Source organism: Danio aesculapii, chromosome 2, assembly GCF_903798145.1.
Source record: "Danio aesculapii chromosome 2, fDanAes4.1, whole genome shotgun sequence".
In the NCBI taxonomy this organism is placed as follows: Eukaryota; Metazoa; Chordata; class Actinopteri; order Cypriniformes; family Danionidae; genus Danio; species Danio aesculapii.
Window position 1 is genome coordinate 43,452,576 of NC_079436.1, and position 23,891 is coordinate 43,476,466.

The window sequence follows — 23,891 nt, forward strand, 5'->3', positions numbered from 1 at the left end:
ATGGGTGACCATGGGTTTTTTTTTGTGCTTATTATTACTGTAAGGGTATTGCAGGTCACTAGATCCTGAGAACAGGCTTCTTGTAATTGGATGGAAGTAGATAGATAGTAGATTCTTGGAAACTGAAGAACACAATACTGAGACTGTGATAGATGTTTCTGGGGGTATTTTGTCTTTAAGACGGTGTTTCAGTGCCAGTACAGATTTAAGGGGAAAAAGTTGTCTTCAATACTTTAGAAATTAGATTTAAAAAAGATCGCTTTGGCCGTTTGGTGGATCGTGGAAGCTGGCTTATGCTTTTTTTATGTTGAGTAAGTGTTATTTGTACTAAAGTCAAGAGTAAGAAAGTAATATTTGTCATATTTAATAAACATTCCTAACATATAAAATATATTATTATATAAATGTATGTATTAATTGTATATAAATATATATTAAACTAATTAATTATATATATATATATATATTTCTTGTCTTTTACATACGTGTAACCCACCTGTCCTACAGTACCCAACCCGGTCTGAGCTGGAATCGAACTGGTGATTCTTTGTATGGGAGTCGGTTGCACTAACAAGGAGGCTAAAACCATGGCGTCTAGTGTCTGTCGCTAGAGCACCTTTAGAGGTCAGAGGAGTGAGGTTTACCTACATAGCACTTCGTTAGCTGGCCTCCATTATACTCACCCCCCTTAACCTCAATCCTATCCCAGACGAGCCCCCATGTGTAACCCACCAGTCCTACTGCACAAAACCCGGTCTGAGCTGGGATCGAACCGATGATTCTTTGCATGGGAGTCCGTTGCTCTAACAAGGAAACTAAAGGCCATGGCCTCTAATGTCTGTCGCCAGAGCACCTTTTGAGGTCAAGAGGATTTAGGTTTACCTGCATAGCACTTCGCTAGCTGGCCTCCATTACATACATATAAAATAAAAACAGTAAATCCAAAATAGGATTTCATCTAAAAATAACCTGAATTAATACAATAAAATTGAGTGTTTAACTGGTTAACATGATTAAGTGACCGCCAAGCCTTGTCAAACTGTATAAATGTGATTTTTGTGTCTGATTGAAGTCATTCATTTATAGTGGGAACCTCATTTTTCTTCCAGCAGTTTGTTGGCAGGAACGAAACCAAATTCACATTTCTTGCACTGTGCTTTACTTGAAATCTGACTCCACATGACGTTCCCAAATAGCACATGTTTCTGGATCAAAAGTCATTTGCTGGTACTAGAGCAACATTCCTATCACTCGTAGATCTTCATAGATTTATCCCTGTACAGCAGAGGGATTCCTGAAGCCTAAATCTTGTTGTTGGGATTTTAGGAATGTTTTTTCTTCGAGCAGCGAGGATGTTGATTCAGGAACATGGCCTATTTTGGGAAAAAACATTTTAAGGGGATAGTTCACCCAAAACTTAAAACTCTGTCGTCATTTATTGTCCTTTCACTTGTTTAAAACCTGTGTTTTATCTGAACGCGTCATATGTAGGTCTTGCTAACGCTCTGACTATGATCAGCCAGGAGTAACATGACATCTGCCCTAAATACAGTCCAACACAACACATTTCCACACACAAAGACTCTGACCAGAGAGAAATGTCTTCTTTTATGATCTCTGTTTGTCTCCTGCAGGTGGACTTGGGTTTTCTGCGGTACGTGACAGCTATAGGAACGCAAGGTGCCATTTCAAAAGAAACCAAAAAAGCATACTTTGTCAGAACATACAGGATCAGTGTGAGCTCAAACGGAGAGGACTGGATTACCCTGAAAGACAAAACCAAACAGATGGTGAGATTTTTTTATTTTACTTTTTTCTTTACTGTATATGGGCGTCACGGTGGCGCAGTGGGTAGCACGATCGCCTCACAGCAAGAAGGTCACTGGTTCGAGCCCCGGCTGAGTCAGTTGGCATTTCTGTGTGGAGTTTACATGTTCTCCCCGTGCTCGCATGGGTTTCCTCTGGGTGCTCCGTTTTGCAAATGAATGAATTCATATATATATATATATATATATATATATATATATATATATATATATATATATAGAATAAACTTACATTTACATTAATTTTAATACATTTATATAAATATAAATTTTACAATGCTTTATATTTTTGATATGACCATTTTTACTTGTTGTATACTAAAATATTGTATTATGCATATTTTAACATGCACATATACAGCTATGGCAAAATGACAATGGGTCAGAATAGTAAATGTTTTCATATGATTGGGGAAAAAATCCCCAAATATCGATTATTTATCTCTTATGAAGTATTATGTTGCCAAAAATTTTATACAAATATGTCTGAAAACATGGGTTCTGTTTTGCTGTTTTGTTATTTTAGGGAACATTTTTATTTTAAATTTGGGAGAAATGTCATTGTAGACATTATAATAGCCCAATTCCAATTCTACCCCTGACCCCTACCCCTTGTTTTGCGCGTTCACGTCAAGGGGTAGGAGTGTCCCAATTCTCTTTAGCTTGAAGGCGTAGGGCTAAGGGGAAGGGGTAGATAGCCCTTTGAACAGAGATTTTTCAGGACCACACTCGAAACCAAGGGGTAAGAAAATTTCCCAGAATACACTAGATACAATGGCAGCAAAGGAAGTCAGGAGATCCACAAATTAAATTTTTGTCATCATTATGAATTTTTATAACAAACAAGCACGTTTTAATATATTCATAACTGCGTTCGGGTTTTACCGTCATGCTTTTAAAAAACGCTAAAATAAAAAACGCTACATATAAGCTACATAAACGCTCTATAATCCATAATAATAACTCCTGCACAGCAGTCTCACAACATTCTGTCACTCAAGGACACTCTACCCTGTCATAAAAGTCTAGTGGCTGAGAATGGCCTTTTTACAGTGTCTGCTATAATGATAGTGTTGTTTTTTGTGTGTTTACATAGATGAATATGGCCACTGTGTAAATACGTTACGACAGTTACGATCTTATTGTCACATTAGATGGTTATGATAACATGATATATGCCTTCAGTGATTTCTTGAAGATAAATACCAAAAAATAAAGCAACTGGAATAACTACAGCAGTAAGAAAAGTTGAAAAACAGGATCAAAATGACACATGTATTATCTCTTTTTCTTAGGTTTTCCAAGGAAATGACAATCCCACAGATGAGGTGCGCGCCATGCTGCCCAAACCCACCCTCACCCGTTACATACGCATACGACCTCTGCTCTGGGAACAGGGCATCTGCATGCGCTTTGAGGTGTACGGCTGTAAAATACCAGGTATCTCATCACATACACACTCACACACACACACACACACACACACACACACACACTCATAGTTTCTCTATGGTGAAACTAATCCATGACGTCACTATAAAATCCCAGCAGTTGTTGTGGTTTACAAAACTGAGTCACTCGTAATTCCTGCAGGTTTGCTCACTCTGTGTGCGATCTTTACAGAATGACTCTCTTTATTCACCGACATCCAATATGTGCATGGATGTCAGTGTTTTGAAAAAAATAAGAAAATTATTCCAAGTACAGCTCTGGAAAACATTAGGGGCCTCCGGTGCTCAGTTCTCTGTATTTCCCATTAAATGTTAGAACATGCAAACTCCATACAGAAATGCCAACTGGCCCGGCCGGGACTCGAACCAACGACCTTCTTGCTGTGCAGCGATCGTGCTAACCACTGAGCCACTCTAAAATGTTCATATAATTTGTATTTTTTATTTTATACAGTGGCTCAGTGGTTAACACTGTCACCTCACAGTTTTTACAGTCCTGTAAAATACAAGCCGACACAAAAAAAATAAAATAAAAAGAGTTAGGGTTAGGGTTTCACTATTTTGGTAAAAAACTTTTTTCTTTCAGGACAAGGTTGACATTTGCAGGGAATTGCTCATATATTTGATAACATTTAATATTTTATATAGACCTGTTGTAATTTGAGAAAATGTTAAAATGTAAAAAATAAAATAAATTAATTTGAAAAGTTTACAACAATAAGTCAAAATAAATAGACCTCCTGTGATTTTTTTTTTTTTTTCTTTTTCAAATATTTCCCAAATGATGTTTAACAGACCAAGGAATTTTTCATACAATTCTAATTTCATATAAGTATTTCCTATAATAGTTTATCTTCTTGAAAAAGTCTTTATTTCAGCCGGAATAAAAACTGTTTTTAATTTTTTATTTCCTTTTAAGGTCAATATTATTAGCCAATTTAAGCAATATTTGGTATCACTTTATTTTGATGGTCCCTTTAATGCATTTTGTTAAATTTAAGTTACATTGCATCTGCATGCCAACTAATTCTCATTAGATTATAAGTAGAATGTTAGGTTGGGGTTAGGGTTAGTGTAAGTTGACATGTACTTGCAAAGTATCTTGAAGTCAGTTAAATATGTTGAAGGAGCAGAATCAACAGATATTAAGCAGACAATCTTCTAATACTTAAATGAAAATTAATTACCATGTAGTTGCAACTTTTCGTCAACAAAATGTGCAGTAGGGACCATCAAAATAAAGTCTTACCCAATATTGTTTGATTGTCTATAGAACAAAACATTGGTATACAATGACTTGCCTAATTACCATAACTTGCCTAGTTAACTCAATTAACATAGTTAAGCCTTTAAATGTCACTTAAAGCTGAATACTAGTATCTTGAAAAATATCTAGTCAAATATTATTTACTGTCGTCATGGCAAAGTTAAAATAAATCAGTTATTGGAAATTAGTAAAACTATTATGTTTAGAAATGTGTAAAATGTGGAAAAAAAAATCTCTCCGTTAAACAGAAATTGGGGAAAAAATAAACAGGGGGCCTAATAATTCAGGAGGGCTAATAATTCTGACTTCAACTGTATATATAGTCATGACGTCACTATAAAATCCCAGAAGTTGCTGATATTATCACAGTTGTACTCAGTTTACAAAACTGAGTCATTAGTAATTCCAGCAGATTTGCTCACATTTAGAGAATGACTCCTCTCTTTATCTAATAAGACACCCAATAAGTGCATGTGTGTGTGTTTATTTTAATAAAACCTCACCATTTCTAAAAGGCAGAATCAGCCAGTACAGATGTCCTGTTTCTGATGTTGACTGATGCTGTTTCATTTAGTGCAGATCATTCATGTTCTCTCTTCTTCTTCTCCTCTCAGATGCTCCCTGCTCCAATATGTTAGGGATGGTTTCGGGTCAGATTTCAGACTCTCAGATCTCGGTGTGGCCATCAGCAGAGAGAGGATGGCTCCCTGAACAGGCCCGGCTGCTGACCGGCCGGACGGGCTGGGTGGTGGCTCACCCACAGGGTCTCGTGAAGAACCAGTCGCTGGAGCTGGATCTGGGGGCCCAGCGAATGGTGACGGGCCTCGTCCTGCAGGGAGGGAAGTACAGAGATCTGAACATTTTCATCAAACGCTTCAGAGTTACTTACAGCGTCAATGGAACAGACTGGAGCCACATACTGGAGGAGAACAGCAACAAAGTGAAGGTATTTTGCATTTCCATTCACATCAATAGCCATGTTTCCATCCAAAGATGATGCACAAAACTGGAATATTGCATAAAACATTTGCAAATAAAGCACCTTTTTTGTCCAATGAGTCCAAGAGAACAAAATCTTGGACCAAAATAAACTGTCACCTAATATTAAAATAAAAATAGAAGTTGCTGCGTTAGAAGACCTTTTTAGGTCTTAGAACACGTAGATGAAACACAGTGGTTTGTCATATCCTTTTAGAATCATCTATGCTTGCACTTCTTGGAAGATTTTTGCGTTCCGCTGATGTTTTCCATCAAGGATGGTTGTCACTTCTTTCCAGTATACAACATTTAAAAGTGTTCGGACCTCATTGTGCACCAAAACAGACCTGTTATTTTCTGACATTTTTGTTATCACATGATCGGTTGAAGTAAAATCACATGACTTTTTTGATGTGCCTGTTGGAATTTATTCAGTAAATGGATTTCAATCGTAGTTTATGCACATTTTTTCTTATTGGATAAAAGGTTTATCCTACTCAGTTTTTGAGTTTTCAAAAATTATGCACATCTTGGCCTTTCCATCTAGGGTTTTTCATGCGATATTACAAAATGCGCATAAAAATAGGTGGATGGAGTCGGTGCAATAGCCCAGTGGTTAGTGCACTGACATATGGTGCAGAAGCGCTCCGGGCATCCTGAGCTCGAATCCTGGCTCGTGGACCCTACCCGATCCTACCCCCCTCTCTCTCCCTCTTCACCTCTTCACTTGCTGTGCTGTCAAATAAAGACAAAATTGCCAAAAATAAACCCTTAGCTGGATGGTGACGCAGCTGATGATAACAGCATTTGGATCGAACACAAATACTCAGAGCAGAGCTCATTAATATTTATGACCATGCCAAATATGGTCAAAACAGATTTTTTGTTGTAGGCATAATTCCTTTGGTTATAAGCGGGGCAGGTGTGTCCATAGATGCGAGGCAGAATAGAGAGGGCAGCGTCCGCGACATCTCCCTCACTACCCGTGTCCTCAGTTATATCTGCGACTCCTCAGTTATACCCAACCCAACCCCCCCGGTATTCAATTATATCCGCACCCCCCCCCCCATCCCCCCATTCCTTACTTTGCTAACGGGTCACTTTCATTTGCTCTTTTGGGTTGAGGGCGGCATAATCGTCCTTTGCCTAGAGCAGCAGTTCTGCTTGCTCCGGCCCTGGTTATAAGTTAGCATATAAAACTATTTCTGGAGAATTTTTGCTCTTACCTAAGCTACTTACCTACGATGTAGATTTCAGAGAAACATTTAAAGGTCCCATGAAATTAAAATGAAGTTTTTTTGAATGTTAGTTTCAGTCTGTTAGTTTTAAGGATATCAGTTAGCTAGTGTGTTTCAAAACAGTTACAAAATTTGCGTTTAGAAAATATGAAACTGATATAAACAAGTTTGCAGTTTGTCACTTCCGCCTAAAAGGATGAACGATTTTTTTCATGTCACCTCATACTTCAATTTTTTATCAAATCTTGACCTATCAAATGCTCTCAAGTATCTGGCATGCCCCGCCCCCTTCAAGACACTTTTAATTTGCTTTTCATTGGATGCGCTTGAGCTCAGCCACTCTCACTGGCAGAGCTGTGATAAACAGGAAATGCTGTAGGCTGTTTTGCTGTAGGGGAAGAGCTGCTCTATGTCCTGCCCTCTTATCATTTTTCAGTTGAGATTACTTCAAACATTGAAATAAAAAACACATTTCAAAGCACTTCACAGGACCTTTAACACATTGAATCAATGCACTCTATGGCACCTTTAAAAATTCCATCTTTTAAACATCTTTATTTTTTTAAACTTCTACTTTCCCATGCTGAGGTTGGTCAGATAGCACCAGTATGTTGTTTTCTCACTGTTGTGATTAAAGTCAAATGTAAAAATGATTGAAAAATGTGAAACAACTACTCTTAGCATTAGATTTAGATCAGTTCATGTTGCATTTGATTTATGAGAATTATATTTTGTTTATTATTTTTTATCATTCATGGTGTGAACAGGCCCTAATAACAAGAAATGGATGTTTGTTTTTCCTTTATTTCAGCAGATATACACAACCTTCTAACAATACTTTTTTCACCCATCCAGGTGTTTATAGGTAATCAGAACCATGACACGCCAGAGGTGCGTACATTTGATCCAGTGCTGATGCGTTTCCTGCGTATCTACCCTGAGCGTGGCTCTCCTGACGGCATGGGATTACGACTGGAGGTTTTAGGGTGTAACCTGCAAGGTGAATGGCTGCCAAACCAACCAATCACAGAGCTCAAATTGTCCACACTTAATGAACTCTTGTGTATTGTTCAAATTTACTACACTTCGTTATGTTAGTGGCTGTTTTTACCCCATTGACTTCCATTATAATTACATTTTTTGATTGCAAAGCCATGCCAGCATATAATCATGCAATTCTTGATTGTGTTTGGTTTTCCCTTCAGGGGAGAGGTAGAATGTGTTATTTTTACAGTTGATCATCAGTTGGCAGCATTAACCCTTTAGATAGGGCTGTGCAAAAAACTTTCTGGCTTTTATATGGAGTCCTATGGAGTAAAACAGCAGATTATAGTGTGTGTGCATAAAACCCTTACTATGTTTACTATGTTCTGAGAGCTGAGCTGCTTATTTTGCTTTTCTCAGACATGTCAAGATAAATCTCTCACAACTGCAACTGATGATCAACAGTAAAAATAACACACTTCTTTCCAACAGCGAAAACCAAACACAATCAAGAATGCATGATTATATGCTGTCATGGCTTTGCAATCAAAAAATATAATTATAATGGAAGTCAATAGGACAAAAACAGCCTCAAACATAATGAAAGGGTTATTTTGTATGTGTATTGGTGGAATATTTAAAAATTTTAAAGCATTTTCCCAAAATATGTGTCAAAATAAGATCTGTCACCAAAAATCCTTCCATTTGCTGAAACACAAAGAAAATTGTGGCCAATTTAAGATTGAAAATCACCACAGAGTGGATGAAAACACCCCCAACACCAAAACAAGGGTTAACAGGAATATTTAAAATGGTATATTACTTGTAAAAACATTACATACCTAAAATATCTAAATATTCTTGATCTCATTTCAGAGCCCACAACACCTCTTCCTCTCGCCACTACTATGGAGAGTACAGCAGCTACAGTTACTAGCGCTAGTATGCTACTAGGAAACATCCCAACAACCACCACTTTTCCAACAACGCCAGAGAATTGCAACGATGACGGAAACTGCCTTAGTGATGCATTGACAGACTACGACACAACAGGTTAGATTCATGCACATACATTCACATTTAATAGCCTGTCATTAACATCTATTGTTTTAATATTGCGCTAATTATGTTAGCTAAACCATAACACCACACTCCCAGCTCCTTCGAGAGACCTTATGGCATTTTTAGATTTTAATTAAGCCATTATTTACTCTCTTTATTAAGCTGCTTTCATAACAGAGACTGGGAGGTCTCTGTAATGTTGTTAATTTCTAGTTTTACTGTCACAGTGGGACACTAAAGTCCTCTTAAGGAAAGCGAAACCTCACACACACAAACATCCACACATACACTGTGACCCAAAAGGTTACAAACACAAACACCCACGTGGTGAAACTACGACCCTGCAGGTTACAAATGCTCAGCAAAATAGCTACATGCTACGACCTGTAGGTTACACACAAACAGCAGGAGACTGTGACCTATCAGATTATCCAAACACAAAAACACATTTACCATCTCAAACACAAAATAAAATGAAGACAGTAACTCTCATTCAGTTATCACTGCGCATGGATAATTTCATATCTACGCACAGTAGAACCTAAAAACATATCAGGCTAATGCATAGCATGTGAATCTGCACATGCTCCTAACTTAGTTGACATTTTAATGAATTTTGAGTATTTAAAATTAGTTCCTGCATGTCATAGGTTAGCAATTTGAATAAATAGATCTGCATTCCGGCGGCACTGTGGCCTCACAGCAAGAAGGTCGCTGGTTCGAGTCCCGGCTGGACCAGTTGGCATTTCTGTGAGGAGTTTGCCATTATAGGTGAATTAGATAAACTAAATGAACCGTAGTTAATGACAGTGTGTGTGAATGCCAGAGTGTATGGGTGTTTCCCACTACTAGGTTGCGGCTGGAAGGGCATCTGCGGTGTAAAACATGCTGGAAAGTTGGCTGTTCATTCCGCTCTGGCGACCCTTGATAAAAAGGGGAAAAAGCCAAAGGAAAATGAATGAGATCCACATTCCACTGTAACATATTGACAATATTTCTCATCAAAAATGCTTTATGATGCTTACTGCATGTTATGAGCAAAGTTTATTTGTGATGTTTGCATATGTGTTTTCATGTACAATATTAGAAATTTCATATATTACAAAATTTCATCTATATTACAAATTGATCATAATTTGTCTGCGAAAATGTTAGTTTCAGGCAAATAGTTAGAAAATGAGAAATGTGTGTGTGTGTGTGTGTGTATGCACATATATGTTCACCTATATGTTTACCTATATATTAGTAAAATTATTACAATCCATAGCTGCTAGACAACATAAATAAAAGCCAAAAATGACGAAATTTACATTTTTTACTTACTTAAGAACAATCAAATAGTACAAGAAAAAAATAGCACAAGAACAAAAATAAGACAAAAAACTGAACAGAAATAAAAAAACAAAATAAAAAAAACTACAAACCATTTATACATTTCCTTCTTTTCCGCTATCTTCATACAAGAAAGAATTGACCTTGTAAATGTTTCAGAAATACGTGTAGACATCATAGCTTTCCATCTCCTCCCACTTTTTTGCCATAGTTAAATTCCATAACATGCCAATTACATGTGATACCAATTTCAAGTGTTCGCACATAGAGTTTTTTTAAAATAGTTTTTTGCATTTTTTTGTCAGTTCTTAGTTATTGCCTTGATAATAGAAAGTATGAGCTAGGCATCATGTATGAATAAGTTAGATATGAGCTATATAGGAGACATATCATGTATATACATATAAGGCTTATATGTGGATATGAAGAAGCAATACAGGAGACCTATATGACCTGTATATGCACATATGTGCACCTCAATTTTGCCTATATGTGAAATATGCAACACTTATATACAGCGTATATATTATCATATATGTGCATATTTACTGCATATAGGTTTCATATATGTGCATATATCCTCATATAGGTTCTTTCCGTTTGGGAAATGAATGGAAATCACTTAAATAGGCTTTCTGCATTTTGTTTTCAATAGAAACTGCAGTTGCAGAGCCATTTCTGGAGATGGAAGAAGCACCTGGTGAGTAACTACACAAAGACAAATAGAGAAAAAAATAGAAGAGTCCTCCCTTGAAATTAAGCATACATTTGGACCTTCAATCCCAGTGTCTCAAAACAGTTTTAATGGGTTACTTTCTATAGTGCCATCATTTGAAAACAAATTGTTATATGTTGTTTGAGCTTCATTATGATAATCACTAATGTCTTTTTTTAGTTTTCTTATGTACTAGCATAGCATACAGATACCTCATTAGCCTGAATAATATGTAAATCTTTGGCGTTTACCATATTGATGGTCCATGGATGTCTCTACTGCCCCCAAGTGTTACGTAGCGTAAGTGCATGCTGTAAACTTTATCTGCTGAACTTTTTAAATACTTTTTAAAAGATTTTAAAACACACTGCAGTGCATAAGATGACCAAATTATGACACTTCATACTTTCAAAAGAGCTTGAATGCATGCATAACATGTGAAATCCTTCATACAAAAACAAGTTTTTGATTCCTAAAAACCAGAACTTGTTAATTTTACTTCGGCTTATAGTGCCTTTAATCATCAGAGGTCGCCACTGCTGAATGAACCGTCAACTTATACAGCATATGTTTTACACAGCGGATGCACTTCCAGCTTCAACCCAGTACTGGAAAACACCCATGCACACTCACTCACACTCAGACACTATGGTCAATTTAGTTCATTCAATTCACCTATAGCGCATGTCTTTGGATTGTGGTACACGGAGGAAATCCACACCAACACGAGGAGAACATGCAAACTTCACACAGAAATGCCAACTGGCCCAGCTGGGACTCAAACCAGCGACCTTGCTGTGAGGCGACAGCAATAAACACTGAACTAACATGTCGCCCACACTAGAACTTACAGTTCAAGTAAAAAAATGAAGATTCTGGTATCATTTAGTGTCTTGCTTTAAAAATGTCTTAAAGCATGTGGGTAACCAAAGAGTTTCTGGCCCCTAATACCTTTCATTGAGATTTGATCTACTATGGAAGTTAATGTGGATAAGTAATTAAGGCTTACTTGTTTTTTATGTTTTATGCGTGATATTACGATAACACTATTTTCTTTTACTGATCATAACTTATACCATAAGTATAATATATTGCTGCTCGATTAAGAAGTAATATATTCATTTAAAGCAGCACCACAAAATGGATATACATTATAAAAAGAAGCACGGGTCATTAAAATATACTGCATGAAATTGGAAACACTGGCATTGCAATATTTAGCCATATTTATTCCTCTATGAAAATTGGAATGAGACAGAACTTAAATAGTCAAATGTAAAATAACACTGTATAGTCCTCACTGCATCAATTAAACACAATTAATCTTAATTAAAATTTGTTAAGTTAAAGCTACAAACTTAAGGTACTCATATTTTAACTCACTTGGAATGTAACAGACCTTTAAATATTGTTTAAACTTATTAATCCCTAAGATTAATTGTTTAAAATTAATCCCTAAATCACATGCGATCTGATCTGTGGTTCCTGGTCAACTATGATGTCTACTTGACTATTGTGATGTGACTATTATGGATTTGCACATCACAATGTTGATGCTGCAACAATAATGTGTGTAGCCCCAATTAAAGTAGCTTTCTCTGTAAGATCGTAAGGTGTACTGGAGTAGTGGCAGAGTTTGAGATCTAAATGCAGTGCTGTGCAAATGGCCAACAGTTATTGGTGATCTAGCAGATTTCACTATAGGTGGATATAGGCTTGCTTTATGTCACTTTACTTCCCAGTGGGGTTTGAACCTACTGTTGAAAAATTGGCCAGAGCTTTGACTAATAAGATGCTGCATAGTGGTTGGTCAGTATCACACTGTATAATTAATTGCAGATTACTTAATCATATTTAGATGGGTTGAATAGAACGTAAATTCACTATGGATGACTGTAAAGTTTCTATTTTTGTTCTTTTTTAGCATATCTCTGGTTTGCCTGTGATTTTGGCTGGGTCGATCATCCATCCTTCTGTGGGTGGAGCCAAGATGGCGGAGAAGGAGCCGAATGGCATATAAACAACAATAGCAAACATGACGATCACAAACTGCCTAGTCTGGACCACACGGGTAAGAATAATTGATTCATGCTTTAGACCAGCAGTTCTCAATCCTGGTCCTCTCAACCCCCCACTCTGTACATTTTGGGCCCTATTATACACCTGGCACAATGCAGTGTCAGGCATGACGCAAATGTTTTTTTCTATGCTAGTTTCAGCCCCGTGCAGATAGAGTTTTCATGTTCTGCGCCACATTATTTAAATAGCAAATAAATTTGAGCTCAATTGTGCACTAATGGTCATGCCAGTGTGAAAAGGAAGTTTGTTAAAGCGAATTGTTGGTGCATTGTTATTTTGAGGCAACTGTAATAGTCCGCACCATTCACTAAAAAATTGTCTAAAGTCAATTGAGCCACTGTTTCATTCACAAAGATAATTGATTTTCAATGTTAAAATAAATGAAGAGAATAAAGTAATTGAATGAATAGATGCGTTCAGGCAAATCAGAAACTGACTGCCTCTCTCCTCTGTTTTAGGGATGCCTAACAACTTCATTTACGCAACTGCAAACACAAATGCTCAGAGAGAGATGGAGAGAACGGACGAGATGGAGACGGATGAAGAGCTGGAGAGGAAAGGAGGACGGGTGGCGAGACTGGCCAGCTCACAGGTCACTGCTCCAGATTCAGACCTGTGCATGTCCTTCTGGTATCACTTCACTGAGAAGCATGCGGGAACGCTAAACATCAAGCAGAAGATTGAGCATGAACAGGTGGATGAGGAACGAGAGATTCTGATCCGCTTGCTGAACGGCCAGTCCAAAAGCAGATGGAGGGAAGGAAGAGTTTTGCTTCCCAGCGCAGACACACCGTATCAGGTACCGGCATCTGATTTATGTGTCGAATATCATGATTTAAACATAATAATTAAGATTAAAGTCTACTTAGAATGCACAGCCTGTTAAAGTCTGCATGAACTGGCAACTGAGATTTTTTCATATCGTGACGCAGTTCCTAGAACATGGGGTGCCCAAACTGGAGGACCGGTGTCCTGCATAGTTTAGTTCGAACCACACTTAGACACACGTAAACCTCGTAAAATCAAAATCAAGCTCTTTCTAGGTACTTGAAACTTTCAGGCAGGTGTATTGAAAAATGTTAAAGCTAAACTATGCAGGACACCCCTGTGTTTTGGCACCCCTGTCCTAGAGAAACAAAATATTAAATGGTAAACATTGGGCGTGGCTTGTTTACTACTGCAATCTGATTGGATGTGGTTAAGGTTCCTTCTGAAGGATTTGGAAAGTGTTTCGGGAGATTTATTACAACCTAACAGACACCTCCTTGTCGCCATTTCTGTTTGTTGTCAAGACTGACAGTTGGAGGGATGTGGTTAAGTATGTTTGCCACAACCAATTCTTCAGACAGATATAATCTGATAATTTAATTGAAAACAATAGGAAGTGCATTTTTAGATTAAAGATTATAAGGGCAAACTGCACTCACTGGCCACTTTATTAGGTACACCTTACTAGTACCGGGGTTGGACTCCTTTTTACCCTCAGAATGGCCTTAATGCTTCATGGCATATATTCAACAAGGTACTGGAAATATTCCTCAGAGATTTTGGTCCATATTGACATCATAGCATCACGTATTTGCTGCAGATTTGTCGACTGCACATCCATGATGCGAATCTCCCGTTCCACCACAAAGGTGCTCTATTGGATTGAGATCTTGTGACTATGGAGACCATTTGAGTCAGCTTGAACCAGTCTGGCCATTCTCCTCTGACCTCTGGCATTAACAAGGCATTTGCACCCACAGAACTGCCGCTCACTGGATATTTTCTCTTTATCGGACCGTTCTCTGTGAACCCTAGAGATGTTTGTGCGTGGAAATTCCAGTAGATCAGCAGTTTCTGAAATACTGAGACGAGCTCGTCTAGCACAAACAACCATGCCACGTTCAAAGTCACTTAAATCCCCTTTCTTCCCCATTCTGATGCTCGGTTTAAACTGCAGCAGATCGTCTTGACCATGTCTACATGCCTAAATGCATTGAGTTGCTGCCATGTGATTGGCTGATTATAAATTTGCGTTAACGAGCAGTTGAACAGGTGTACCAAATAAAGTGGCAGTTGAGTGTATATATATATTTTTTTACTTATTGGCATGCAGAGATGTATTGTTCACCACATAAAAAGCAATGTGAGCTAACAATCAAATTAGTTTTGATTTCATGTGTACTTTAAAGTATACTTCATTTGGTAGTGTGCCATGTCAACACATGGACGCTTGAATTTCAATATTATTAAAAGTTATTAGTGTTGGAGGTCTTTGCCCCTTAGTATAAGCTTTTTTTCATTGGTTTGTTTTTGTTGTTCAGTCTGTTTAGTTTTTATTCTGACATTGAAACAATGGCCAGAATGGTTTAGTGTTGACACCTTGCTGACAATCTAATTAGCGCAAAAACAGTTCAAAGCAAATTTGTACAAAAATCATCCAGTGCATGTACAGTACAGTACAGACTGTTCTGATGATGAATTTACATCCCTTGGATTTCATGTGTACTCTCAATGCTTAAAAAACTGAGATGTACTTTGAAGTTAATGTTCTTGTGTGTGTTAGGTGATCATTGAGGCTCAAGTGGATCCTACAGAATCTGGCTACATCTCCCTGGATGATATAAAGATAGTGGAAGTGGATCCTGAAGACTGCAAAGGTATGACTATATGACTAAACATGCGCATTCCCTACATTAATAATCAATTGTTAATAATAGTCCATCAACCATAATTGGATCACAACCACTATTTATTTGTTGTTGTCATTATTTACTCATATTTATATTGTTCCAAATATTTATGACATTTTTGTGGAAAAACCAAAAGAGATATTTTGAACAATGTTGGTAACCCAGCAAATTCAGTTTCCATTGGTTTCTATCCGTAACTTTATTTGGCTGTCAATCGATACTCTTCAAAATATCGTATTTTATGTTGTAAAGCACAGGTCAAAGCCAGTTCCTGGAGAGCCGCAGCTCTGCACAGTTTAGTTTCAACCCTAATTAACAGCTGATCAAACTAATTGAGGCCTTCAGGCTTGTTTCAAACCAACAGGTAAGTGTGTTGAAGCAGGGTTGAAACTAAACTCTGCAGAGCTGCGGGCCTTCAGAAACTGGCTTGGACACCTGTGTTCTAAAGGAACAAAATGCTGTAAAAGTTTATAACATCATGAAGATGGAAGAACATATGACTAAATTAAACATTTTTGGACCTTTACCTTACTTAATGAGCTTGGAGATGAATCACACTAAATCACACTTGTTTGTATATGCTAAAAATATTAATTGAGATTCTGAAAACTGTTTTTTTACCTCCAGAATAATCATATTAATATAGTCTACTGTGTATGTCAGAGTTTCTCTCTTTGATTAAGTGTGTGTTTGTGTTTTAGATCCAGAGAATACAGAAGATGATGAAGATGAAATTGAGGAAATTGGTAAGAAAACAAACACATTATATTGTAGAAAGATTATAAGACTTCATTTACTTGACAAACTAAATTTGATGTTTGAACATTTTATATTTTACATTTTCATATCATTAATCAAGAAAATTGCTTATGACAAAAATGTACTGATTGACGATCTGTCATCTGAGATTTTTTTTTTATTTGTGCTGTGATAAAAAAATCATTTGAGAAACTGATTCTGCATCAATTTAAAGATTTTCAAAAAAATGCATCATTGTTCACTTGTTCACCTAAAATAATCATTAATTAAGCTTTCATGATGATAATAATAATGATTTTTATTTATGATGTGCTTTTTTTAAACTCAAAGCGCTACAAGATATACAAATAAAAATGCAACCCAAAACAGAATTACAAGCTTACATAAAATACCAGAAACAAGCCAAAAGGCACACCGACACAACAATAATTATTTATTCATTCATTTTCCTTCGGCTTAGTCCCTTTATTCATCAGGGGTCGCCACAGTGGAATGAACTGCCAACTTATCCAGATATGTTTTACGCAGCAGATGCCCTTTTAGCTGCAACCCCCTAATGGGAAACATCCATACACACTCATGCACACATATGCATAACAGCCAATTTAGTTTATTCAACTGACCTTTACCGCATGTCTGTGGACGTTGGGGGAAACCGGAGCACTCGGAGGAAACCCATTTGAACACGGGGAGAACATGCAAACTCCACACATAAATGCCAACTGATACAGCCGGATTTGATCTAGCGACCTTCTTGCTGTGAGGTGATTGTGCTGAGCCACCCTGTCGCCCACCGCAATAACCAATAACAATAAATAAGCAAAAGATTACAAACTGCATAAAAGTGACAGTGACTTTATTAATAGGTTTAAGTGAACTATAAGAGTGTTTAGAGTTCGCAGAGTGTTCATAAGCTGTGTTCACATGATTCTTGTGACATAAAAAGCACTTTACATCATGGCTAATGAAATGAATGCTCTCATTATCTTGAGTGCTTGAGTGTACAGTTACTAGCCAAGAGCACCATCTGCTGTTAAAAACAAGACATTCTTAAGAAAATCAATGGCTGTTTCTCAATATGCGTTCTTCAGCGATCTTGTGTCCTCGTGTTCTCGTGTAACACATCATCAACTGCCAAAGCTCAGTTCCAAAACTCCGCACGAATGGAGGACGCGTGAAAGTTTCCGAATGTGTTCTAGATATCGAGGAAGCATCGAGGCAGACTTGAGTGCAAAACTCACTCGAGAAGTCCCAGAAGTCATTGCAGATGAATAAAGGAGGTGTGAAGCGCAGCATTTAATATAGATTTATTATGAACGTTCAGAGACATAACTTATTTATCTCAGGAGTCCCTAAATGAGACGGTGAAAGTAAGCATCACCTTGAAAATCGTAATAAAGGCATTAACACATTAAGGGTGTTTATTTGCTGAAATTTATATTAAAATCTGCTTTATTTGTATTGTGCAACATGTATTTGTAAGGTCTTTATGCAAAGTATATATTGTGAAAAGGGGAAAAACAATAAATCGCTGTGTAAATGCTGTAATGTTTAAATAATTTTGTTAAAAATGCGTGAAGGTCATGTGACAATCAAGAAGAGCGCAGCATCTCATTTCTCAGAGGATGCGTTCTCAGTTCTCGAGGTCTCCCGACTTCTTTTTTCCGAGGTAACTTGGCAAGACCGGTCTTCACAAGAATGCAAATCTGTTCTCAGCGTTCTTGGAATTGAGAAACAGCCAAAGTCCCTTTAAGGCTAGTCATTTCACTCGGTGTCCATCTTTGAAACGCCTCTCAGGCAGTTGGCTCAGGCATTCTGTCTGAGTGGGAAAACATCATACTCTCCAAAACTGCTAGCCAAGCTTATGAATACATTACATATTTAGAAATCACCAATAGGATTAAACAACCACCATCTTATAAACATTCTAAACATTTGAATGAAACAAAATTGGCATATTTTCAGGTTACCTGAGCTAATGCGCATACGCACTCGAAAAGAACGAGATCACGACACCAACCTCATTTATGGCCATTCTACACATTATCATCCTCAAGATCAGGGGTGCCCAAACTTTTTCGTATGAAGTATTCCAAATATATTATTTTACATTAAAGTTTCCATGGGTAATTTCCTAATTTGTTACATAAGATTTAAAAGTAAATAGAAAACATTAAATCGTATGAACTAATACAGTATAACTTTTTAAATGATAACTTAATGCAATAAAAACATAAGCAGTCACATTTGTAACACAGTGGAGCTCAACGGTGAATACACTAGTGTTAGGACTGGGTTGTTTTGTGTTTCTGTGTGTTTGATTTATTCTAGATTGGGGCACACCTGATGCTGGTCAGCTCCCTTATTTAAACCCCATCAGAGAGTTATCGGGGCCGCTGTCTATTCATTTGGCAGTTGGCCAGAGCTGCGCTCCAATTTATTATGCTTTTTTTTGCATCCATACACTATCACTGACAACACTTACCGCATCCATTCACTTGCTTTTCACTCTGTCCGGTGACTGTATGTACATTTAAACAAAATCTGATTAATTTACACTATTTAATTTCATTTCAGCTTTAAACAATTAATCAAACGAAGGGTTGCATTAAATGAAACATCCCCATCATTCTCCCTGTCTTCTCAGATAGGACGGTGTGCCAAATCAAAGGTTACCATGGGCCAACTTTGGTCTGCGCTCCCTAGTTTGGGCACCATTGCTCTAGATAATGATCATCTGATCGTGCTGGTGTTCAGAAGTAATTCGCAACTTGATCTTGATGGTGAATCTCCTCCAGAAATGAGTGACTCTTTGTTTACAAATTTGTGGGTGTTTGAGTAGTTGCTGTCATGTGATGTGCATTTAACAGGACGGACTGTACCTCGCGTTCGTTTCATACAGATTACAAAACCAGAAAACTTTCATTTTCAAGTGTAGCGGGTTCATTTAAATGTAGATATTTCAAGCTTTATTTGGATATATTTCTTATGTCTCTGAAGCAAGTATTCGGTGAGATTCTGGAGTGTTTGTTGACCACAAATAATGTTGTAAAGGCACTCGTCTGGTCTGAGCTTCTCCCACAGAGAAACTTCAGTGTATAGCGATCGAAGATTGGCTCCTGTAGTTGACGGGGCTTCATTCGCCATATTGACCATTACACTTTTCCCCATACAAAACTATACGAGTGACATGTCTTGTGAATTCTATAGTATTTGAGAGAATAGCGATTGATTTTGAAAACCTCACAACTGATGCAGAATCGAATTGTGGAACATTACATGTTTTGCTCAGACCCTCGTCTTTCTCTCTTTCTAGTGAACTGTGAGGGCACTGACAACACCATGTGGAGTTTTGGACGCGGCTCCATGTTAAAGAGCCTGGACCCCATCCTGATCACCATCATCGTGATGAGCGCAGTAGGAGTCCTGCTGGGCGCCGTGTGCGGGGTGCTTTTCTACTGCGCCTGCGCTCACACCACCAATAGAAACCTCTCCGCTCTGGAGAACTACAACTTCGAGCTGGTCGACGGAGTCAAGCTAAAGAAAGAAAAACTCAGTGCACAGAAATCGTACACAGAAGCATGAGGACTACCAGACCAACAGGAAACATTTGTTAGAGAAACGTTTCAAGATTGCTGTCGTAATGTCTCTCAAGGTCAAGACTGAGCGGTTTTCTCAGGACGTGCAGGAAGAGGAACTGGCCTCTAGAGGGTGCCGTGTATAGATTGTACAGCCAGACGATGATTGTCTTTCTTGTTTGTTCATTTGTACATTTGTTGCTGGTGATGAGACCAAGACGAAACAAAAACAGTTGGATTTTTTTTATTCCACAAGCCCCTTTCGCAGAGCTGTACGCCACTGAGTTTTCAGTGTTCTAGTGCTTGTTTATGTTTGGAGATGTGTTCGTTAGTTGGTAACTCACACTTCATCCCGATAGTGCCTTTAAACGTGTTTTTGTTGCCTTTTCACACATTTGAGCACAAACTGTTGATAGACGCAGGCCAATGCAGGGCAGAGGTCATGAACTAGTTAACTCTGGATTACTCTATTTACCCTGGGTAAACGTAATCCAGGGGGCTTTACCATGAAGCCGGATTAGCTAGCCAGTTATGTTGCAGTTTGTTTTGCACCAATTCTGGGTTTTAAGTAAAATACTTGGGCAGCAATGATAAAGTCGAGCTGCCTTATGTTACCTAAAACCCAAGATTAGTGCAAACTAAATTGAAACTTAACTGGCTAGTCGCTAATCCAGCTTCGTGGCACAGGATCCTGGGTTATCTCTTTTCGCGCTGCTTATAATTTACCCAGAGATAACTACTATTCCTGGTTATTCAAGCACTGAGGTTTCACACTGTACAATCCTTAACCCTGGGTTAACCTCCTTATATAATCACGGTGTCAGTAGCTATGTTTTCATCCACCTATTTTTTTTTCTTCTGAGGCATAAGTAATTTATCAAATAAATAAAAGATTCACACAGCTTCTCTTACCGCAGCAAATTCCATTTTTACTTTTAATGTTTGACGCCAGTTAATCAGAAAGTGATGATTTTGCTTTTTTTGACTTGTTGGATAGAAACACTGCTTTATTCGCACGTCTTTTATGCGATTATTCAGTTTTGCACATAAACTTAATTTGCATCTTTGGATGGAAACATGACTAGGGCTACTGATTGGATAAACACTGCATGCAACATGTTTTCAAAAAGGCTGTGGCTTTGTGCATCTTCATATTACATATTGCTAACTGATAAAGATAAAAGTTAAATGGTCTCTTTATCGCTCCAAAAGATGAATTTTCCTCCACAATTTGGCATCCTCCTTTGCTTCAAATGCTAAAACAATGGAATGTTTCTGTCAAAACTGTTGAAGCATGTGAATATGATGCACGTGACTGGCTGTTGGTTTCCAAGCAGCTAACAGTAACATTATAACAGAACATTTTTCATTGCACACATTTAACGTCACAACATTTGTGGTTTGTAATTTCCTGTAAAAAAAAATAGCAATTATTTATAATCCCCAATTATCCCTTTACCCAGGGTTAAAAACAGTGTTTAGAACAGCAATAACCCAGAGTTAAAAGTGCGAAAAAGTCTTAAAAATAAATGTAATAGAGTGCTGCTGGAATGACTGATTTTATTGGCCAAAACTTAGAAATGGGTTAGCGTTTTAGTATGTAAAAATACTATTAAAGTTAATGGCTACAGGTTCCAAAATTCTACAGAATTTCTTGTGTGTTCAACAGAAGAAAGAAACTGAAAAGTCTGTGAAATGTACCTAGGTTTGCAGTGGTTAATTTACTGTTTTCATGTTTGTTTAATGTACAAAATTGTCTTAAAGGGACAGTTCACACAAAGTGAAAATTCTGTTATTAATTACTCACCCTCATGTCGTTCCAAACCCATAAGACCATCTATACCAGGCAAAACCAACCCTATTCCTGGAGATCTACCATTTCTGCAGAGTTCAGCTACAACCCTGATCAAACACACCTGAACTAACTAATTAGGACCTGAACGGTACTTGATAATTACAGGCAGGTGTGTTAGATATGGGTTGCAACTGAAATCTGCAGGAAAGTTGATCTCCAAGAACAGGGTTGGTCACCCCTGATCTATACGGTTAAACCTCAAGTGACACATGCACTGTTTTGACTGTGTTCTTGATTCCTTTCTGAACTTTGAATGTTTCAGGACCCTTACTTGCAGTGTATGGAAGGTAAGAGAGCTCCCTTACTTTATCAAAAAACCCTTAAAGGGATAGTTCACCCAAAACTTAAAATTCTGTCATCGTTTACTTACCCTTCACTTGACATAAACCCGTTTGCGTTTATTTTAAGAGAAGGTATTTTGAAAATGTTGGAAAGCAGTGACCATTGACTCACATAGTATGTGTTTTTCCAACTATGAAAGTCAATGGTTACCGGTTTCTAACATTATTGAAAATGACTATTTATTGTTTCCAACAGAAAAAAGAGCATCGTAAAGGTTTTTATACCTCTTGGGGGCAAGTAAATAGTGAGTATATTTTCATTTTGGGGTGAACTATCACTTTAATTTGCGTTCTAAAGATAAACAAAGGTCTTATGGGTGTGGAATGACATGAGGGTGAGATATTTATGACAGAGTTTTTATTTTGGGGTGAATTAATTCTTTAAATGCACAAGACTATCATCTGCTTTTCTTTCTTCCTACAATCATATTTAGGTTTCCTAAGTTGCTTTATTATTTGAAGATGAACAAAACATTTGTTGGTCATAGAGTCTATTTCTAGCAATAATCCTAAAGCAATTGGAAAATATTTTTGCCGTTTTAGTGATGCTAACTTCTGGTTCGGCCAGTAAATATCCAGCATCCCTGCAGCGCTCTATAGATCTGGACAGGTCGGATGTACGCATGACAATGTTAAGTAGCTAGAAACAGAATCTTACCACTTTATTTGATCCATCCTCTGTATAATGTCAAGAAACAGATCCGAAAAGACATTTCAGCTGCCCATCTGTAAAACTTGTGTTGTATCGAGTGACATCATACATTCAGAACGACATCACAACGTCTGCAGGCCATCTGTGAAATTAGTGTTTTCCAGAGCAATCAGGAGACTCACTCTGGGAACGCCTGGGAATGGAAGCGGAGACAAAGCAAATGAAGCGTCTAAGAGCGCTAATGAACAAGCATCTCCCAAAGGAAATGCATTACATTTGAAGGATGCGAAAGGCACAAACTGATCTGTGCTCTAAAGTATTGGCAGGACGACCTAAGAAAGACTGGACACAAGTGCTGACAAAGGCATCATGGTCTGTTTCACACTTCAGAATTGCAGTTTGTTTTTCAGCAACTGGAAATGGAGATGCCAGAGACTGTTCTCCCACTCAAATGAACCAACGTATGTCATTTTGCACTGAGAATTATATTTAATGAAAGATTTAGATAGTAATAAAAGTGTTAACTACTTTAAATTGTAAGAGAAATCCAACTGTCGGTGTAACAGCTCACTTTTTTAACGCTATTTAAAACGAAATGGTATTTTTCTTAATTGTTATAGTTGTGACGCTCGTCTGAGAGATAATCGCAAACAAAAAATATTTCAGTTTCAATTTTTAGATGTTATGAAGTTCAGTCTGTCTGGTGGCTGTTTTGTATTCACATTGCTGTGATGAAAAGACTGAAGACTAATGTCCCATCTGCATCAACTAATTCAACCAATCAGCGATGCGCTAACAAATTTGACCAATCCGATTTATGAATTTCTCAATAACATTCCAAAGAGTGAAGTTAATAAAGTTTTTATAAAGATTTTGTTGGAAATAACTGTTCTTAACTGTCTTTATATAGGGAAACTGTTATTTGTTTGTGAATATTTATTGCATTTGCTTTCTAATTCCACTTCACATTAATAACAGCACGTCAAAAACATTGGCTACAAAAATTTATATATAATATTATAACAAGGATATTTTAAACTATATTGAGTACTGTTGTGGTGACGCGGTAGCGCAGTAGGTAGTGCTGTCGCCTCAC

At 37.5% G+C, this 23,891-nt stretch overlaps 1 protein-coding gene across 1 annotated transcript in view; it reads left to right on the forward strand.

Annotated features, from left to right (window-relative positions):
• The window catches only part of LOC130246906 (neuropilin-1a-like), a 52,849-nt gene extending 29,183 nt beyond the window's left edge, over nucleotides 1-23,666 (forward strand). The window contains exons 7-17 of the mRNA XM_056480078.1: nucleotides 1,635-1,790; nucleotides 3,122-3,266; nucleotides 5,159-5,490; nucleotides 7,616-7,760; nucleotides 8,621-8,797; nucleotides 10,794-10,838; nucleotides 12,778-12,924; nucleotides 13,391-13,731; nucleotides 15,484-15,577; nucleotides 16,312-16,356; nucleotides 19,686-23,666. Coding sequence (XP_056336053.1) covers nucleotides 1,635-1,790; nucleotides 3,122-3,266; nucleotides 5,159-5,490; nucleotides 7,616-7,760; nucleotides 8,621-8,797; nucleotides 10,794-10,838; nucleotides 12,778-12,924; nucleotides 13,391-13,731; nucleotides 15,484-15,577; nucleotides 16,312-16,356; nucleotides 19,686-19,954 — 1,896 coding nt within the window. The 3' untranslated portion in view covers nucleotides 19,955-23,666. The remainder of the gene's footprint in view (nucleotides 1-1,634; nucleotides 1,791-3,121; nucleotides 3,267-5,158; nucleotides 5,491-7,615; nucleotides 7,761-8,620; nucleotides 8,798-10,793; nucleotides 10,839-12,777; nucleotides 12,925-13,390; nucleotides 13,732-15,483; nucleotides 15,578-16,311; nucleotides 16,357-19,685) is intronic.
• Nucleotides 23,667-23,891: the final 225 nt, after the last annotated feature.